Genomic DNA, 4,657 nt, shown 5'->3' with positions numbered 1-4,657 from the left:
AGCAGCAATTGCTCCAATGCTGTTACATTACTGCTGGAGGGGGGTGCCCTGCAAAGTGCATATACATCACAATATTTAGGACTGTGTATGCACTTCTACTAGCCGTATGTGCACGCGCTTCCACTAGCAGAGTTTAAATGCCCAACTGGCCAAGACAGGGTACTTTGGCCATCACGACCATACTCATCACTGGCCCAATCAGGGCACTTCGAATGTTAAAGGTTAAAATTATCTGACATCACAATAACAAGGTGTCAGTATTTCTCAACATGTTATGGAAGCTAGTTCTCAAATCAATTATTGTTTAGGAAAACATCAGTTTCTATACAGACATAATGTGCTGTAATTAAATTCTCAATCCAAATATCATTTGAATAAAAGCATACTAAACACCGTACTTCTTTAACTACTTTGAGCTAGAAACAATCAATTTACGTTTCCTTCTAAATACTGTGTCACATCTTTGCCTACAAAGAATATAAAAATAGCTTCCAGAAAATCATGACAACAAATTTATGGACCACGGAGTATCAAAATCAGCACAAGTAATGGAGACTAGAAGGAGTGGAAAGATGAACTCTGCCAACTCTAAAACAAAATTTATAGCTTCTTCTTTCCAAAATTTTTAATATCATCTCAAACTTTGCAGAGAGCAACTCTACTTCCCTGACCAATACTTGAATGCACTAATTTTCTTGTTTCTTATGTATTCCACATATTTCAGCAGAAAGCGACATGTAGAAAGGTATGTTTTATCTTGGGCTTCATAAATGTCCAGCATATAAATACAAATGTACAGACATCAAGCACACTGGTCCAGTGGCAAAGCTCAGTAGGTGCCCAGTTTGAATCCATGCTGGGATACTAGCTGCAGTTTTCATCCCCTACAGGCAAATGCCAGGGAAAGTACCAAATCCTTTTCAATTCATCATTCATCAGTAATCCTACTGTTCACTGCTATTAATTACTGACAGCAAACTAAACTAACTAAAGAAAGTACACAGTTTATCACAAACTGTACAAACCAGGTACATATACATCTGTATTTGTTGATTTTTCAACAAGATGGATGTAATGAAATAAAGCGATATGACTAGAGGCACTGCTTACTCTCAATGAGAGCTCACAGAATACAATTACACTATCAATACTGCATAATAACTTACTTAGTGCAAGGTAAAGCATTTACACTGTAGAGAGCTTCCTCTCTGAAATTCAGTCCTGGACCACTTGATTCTTGAATAAGTAGAGAGTGGATACAGCCCACAAAGCCGCGCAAATATTTTCCACCTGTCATGCGATCAAAGTCTGGCAATCCTCCTGTAATGAACACAGAAGCAATGAATGTGTCACTGGTTTGGAATTTCCAAAGATCAGGCATTACATTGAAATGTACATTAATTTTAGAGAAATATGATGATGAACTTCAAACTCTGGCAAGTTATCCATCTCTTCTTGGTCATATTTCAGCAAAAGACCACATCTGTCTCACCTGAAACCAGTCACCACACTTTGGAATTTTTATTATAAAAATGGATATATGTTCACGAAGTATGAGAGCTGTTCAAAAAGTAATGATACTGTCAACAGAGAGAATTGGCAACACAGCAGCAAATGTGTGCTGGCAGGATATGGCTATAATGTGATACAATAATTGTGGATATTGTATTGTATTTATTACATGTTCCAGCACATTGACACAAGGCCAAAGCCATTGGATACAGAACCTGTCACACCACAAGCTTGCTAAATCAGCAAATAGTCAACAGAACAATGTATATAAATCCACAACAATAAATCGAGCAGATGAAACCCCTACACATTACTGCAACTACATAACCTACCATGTGTATATAAGATATAATACAATAACAATTGTACTATCAACTGTGAGTAAACATTGGTGAACGGCAAATATGTGAAGCTGCACCCAAGATAGGACAAATGGCATGAACTATGGAAAAGTACTGTGTATTCAACTGATATACACAAATTCCATACAAAGCAAGGTGCCTTGGTGAAAAAGACAGGACACATGCTGGTGCTTCCATCGGCCATGGAACATTATATAATGGCACAGAATATGTTGCTGATGAGTAGTGACTAGCAGAGCAGCTGGCAACCTACTGGAAGCATGTTATGGTGAACATGGCTGCAATTACTGATCAAGTCATTGTGGTGATGACTATGAGCAGTATTACCATATTGGCAAGTGTACAAGTCACAACTACATCTTTAGGTCAATAATTTGGAATAAATAAAATCTCACACATAAGCCATACTATATTCTACGAATGTGAAACTAAAATGAAATATGTATGATCTGAAGTTTTCACAGCGGTGACTATGAAGAATGCAGTCTTCTGGGATGTGGCACTGTGTAGATATCGTGCTTATTTTTAAAACAAATATTTGAAATTGCATTCACAGCAATTCTGTTGCCCTAGCAGCATTTATAGTACTTTGTCAGTGATGTTATCATCTTCTGACTTCTTGAAATTGATGGCATCAGCTGCTCTCACATAATTTAAATATGCAGATATAGAGGTAACATGTTAGTGTCTTCATGTGTGTGCAACAATTTGTCAGGCAGAAACTTGTAACAACAGACCCATGTTGGTAAATATACATTCTCAGAAACAGTTTACACAATGGGAGAATGGAACTAATTTGACTGCCAACAGATAGTAATACCTCATGTAACACTTTGTCTCACTGNAAAGAGTTTCTTGGTATTAGTTGCTTGCCCCCAAAATATAATTCCATAAGATAGTATAGAATGAAACAGAGAATGATAAGCAGAAGTAAGCAGAAGACTCACATAAAATAGAAAATTCACATAAGAAAAAATTGTACAGGCCAGTTCTGACATGTGATGGCATGATGTTGATCACTGCTCTAACTTCAACTTGCAAGGCATGCAATGAACTAGTTTAGCGTAAATCGAATAAGCACCTGAAGATGGCACTTTTGTGCCGAAACGTGTAGTGCGAGTGAGAGGAGGAGATAGATGAATGTATGCACTGGAAGACGGTTGAAATAAATCATGGACTTATAATCAAATGACTGCTTCACGATGAGTCTGTGTTTCACTCAAGTACGCAGCTTTTCTGAACCTACATGTAAGCACTGTGTTGTCAGATTATGTATAAGGTTTGACAGACTTGTGGGAACCAAAACTTACCAATATAGATATTGCCTCGAGTGTTAAGCATCTTCAGAATGCCCTGACTCTCTCCAAACTCTGTGATACTATCTAGTTCGATGCTGCCATCGCTGGCTTGTCTTCTTAGTATCACATGGTGACGCTTGCCATCATCCACCCTTGTATCTGCTCGAGTCTGGATCTGAGCTGGGCCTGAGCCTAGTTCGAAGCTGAATTCCAATATGCCATCTACAACTACAATCACAAGACATGTGTCCTGGTCACACTCAGGTCTGACTTTGATTCTGACAGTCACTGCTGTAAAAATGTCTGTCACTTAAACAAACACTCATCACAACTGGCTCTACATATTTTAGCCACATCTATCAATCCAGGATGTATCAAAAATACAGCTTAAAACTAGTGTTTAATTGAAACCCTTTCAAATTGGTATGGTCTGAGAGAAGAAAGAAAGAAAGAAAGAAAGAAAAGAAAGAAAGAAAGAAATCAACTTAGATGGTACCATTTCTTGGAAAAATTATTACAATAAAATAAATAACTGCCAGACATAATATACTCTAGGTGTACATATGGAACCAGAAGCCTTAACATTGTCATCACAAAGGACAATCTTGGACCAAATCAGATTATGGTACATGTCTACCAAGCTCTATAAACCAAAAATTGAATTTATATTATGTGGTGATTTTAATGTAAATTTTTTAGAAGAGTTAACTCGTAAAACACAGCTATTAGTGCTGTTGCAATCATATATTTCATACAGTACAGTTCCCAAAAAGAGTAACTGTGACCAAAAGATCTCCCACTGATAATACTGTAACGGAAGGAGAATAGTCGCTGCAAGGAGTAGCCTAAATAACAGGAGACACAAAAACCCATCCTTTGAAGAAAAGGAATGGGGGTGCATCGTTAGGCTATTCAGGATGAACAGCCTTATGGAGGGAGCAGTGTGACGTGTTGCGCTATGGAAGACACCCCCTCCCTCCCCAGCGGTGACATAACACGGGATGCCACCGTTGCTACTCAGCAGTAAGCAACTCCCAACAGCGTTGTTAGGCTGTCGGCAAACACGGCGTCAGACAACAGTGGTGCCTATTACGTAACTGTTTTCTGTGTTGTCCGTAATGGGGCTAAATAAGGAGCAGCGAAGACTATTCAAGTTAGTTACGAGTTGGCCAGGGAAGAGTATGCAGTCTAGTACGATGGGGTACCCAAAAGAAACCGAACTAATTTTTTTGTGGGCAGAGCTTTTGTAGTACCATGTTTTGCCGCTATGAGCACATAGAGCTAACATTCCTGAGTCGATAAGCCGACTACCGTTGCTTCAGAAGGTAAGGACTAGTTTCGGCAGAGTTTATAGTGACAACTGTTTTGTGTGATCGTCGTTTTTGCAATGGCTGATTTTTGTGAACAGCGTGCGGCGGTGAAATTCTGCTTTTTGCTCAGGAAAAGTGGAACAGAAACTCTTGAAATGTTAAAAACGGCATACAA

General features: G+C 38.6%; 1 protein-coding gene across 1 annotated transcript in view; it reads right to left on the bottom strand.

The window, feature by feature from the left end:
• The window catches only part of LOC117282018 (basement membrane-specific heparan sulfate proteoglycan core protein-like), a 45,292-nt gene that overhangs the window by 13,120 nt on the left and 27,515 nt on the right, over positions 1–4,657 (bottom strand). The window contains exons 11-12 of the mRNA XM_033755520.1: positions 3,185–3,400; positions 1,167–1,320 (exon numbers count right to left, since the gene is read on the bottom strand). Coding sequence (XP_033611411.1) covers positions 1,167–1,320; positions 3,185–3,400 — 370 coding nt within the window. The remainder of the gene's footprint in view (positions 1–1,166; positions 1,321–3,184; positions 3,401–4,657) is intronic.

This window comes from Cryptotermes secundus, unplaced genomic scaffold (assembly GCF_002891405.2).
Source record: "Cryptotermes secundus unplaced genomic scaffold, Csec_1.0 scaffold1415, whole genome shotgun sequence".
Lineage (NCBI taxonomy): Eukaryota > Metazoa > Arthropoda > Insecta > Blattodea > Kalotermitidae > Cryptotermes > Cryptotermes secundus.
The sequence above is the reverse complement of the archived record's forward strand: the minus strand, read 5'-3'. Positions and strand labels throughout refer to the sequence as shown.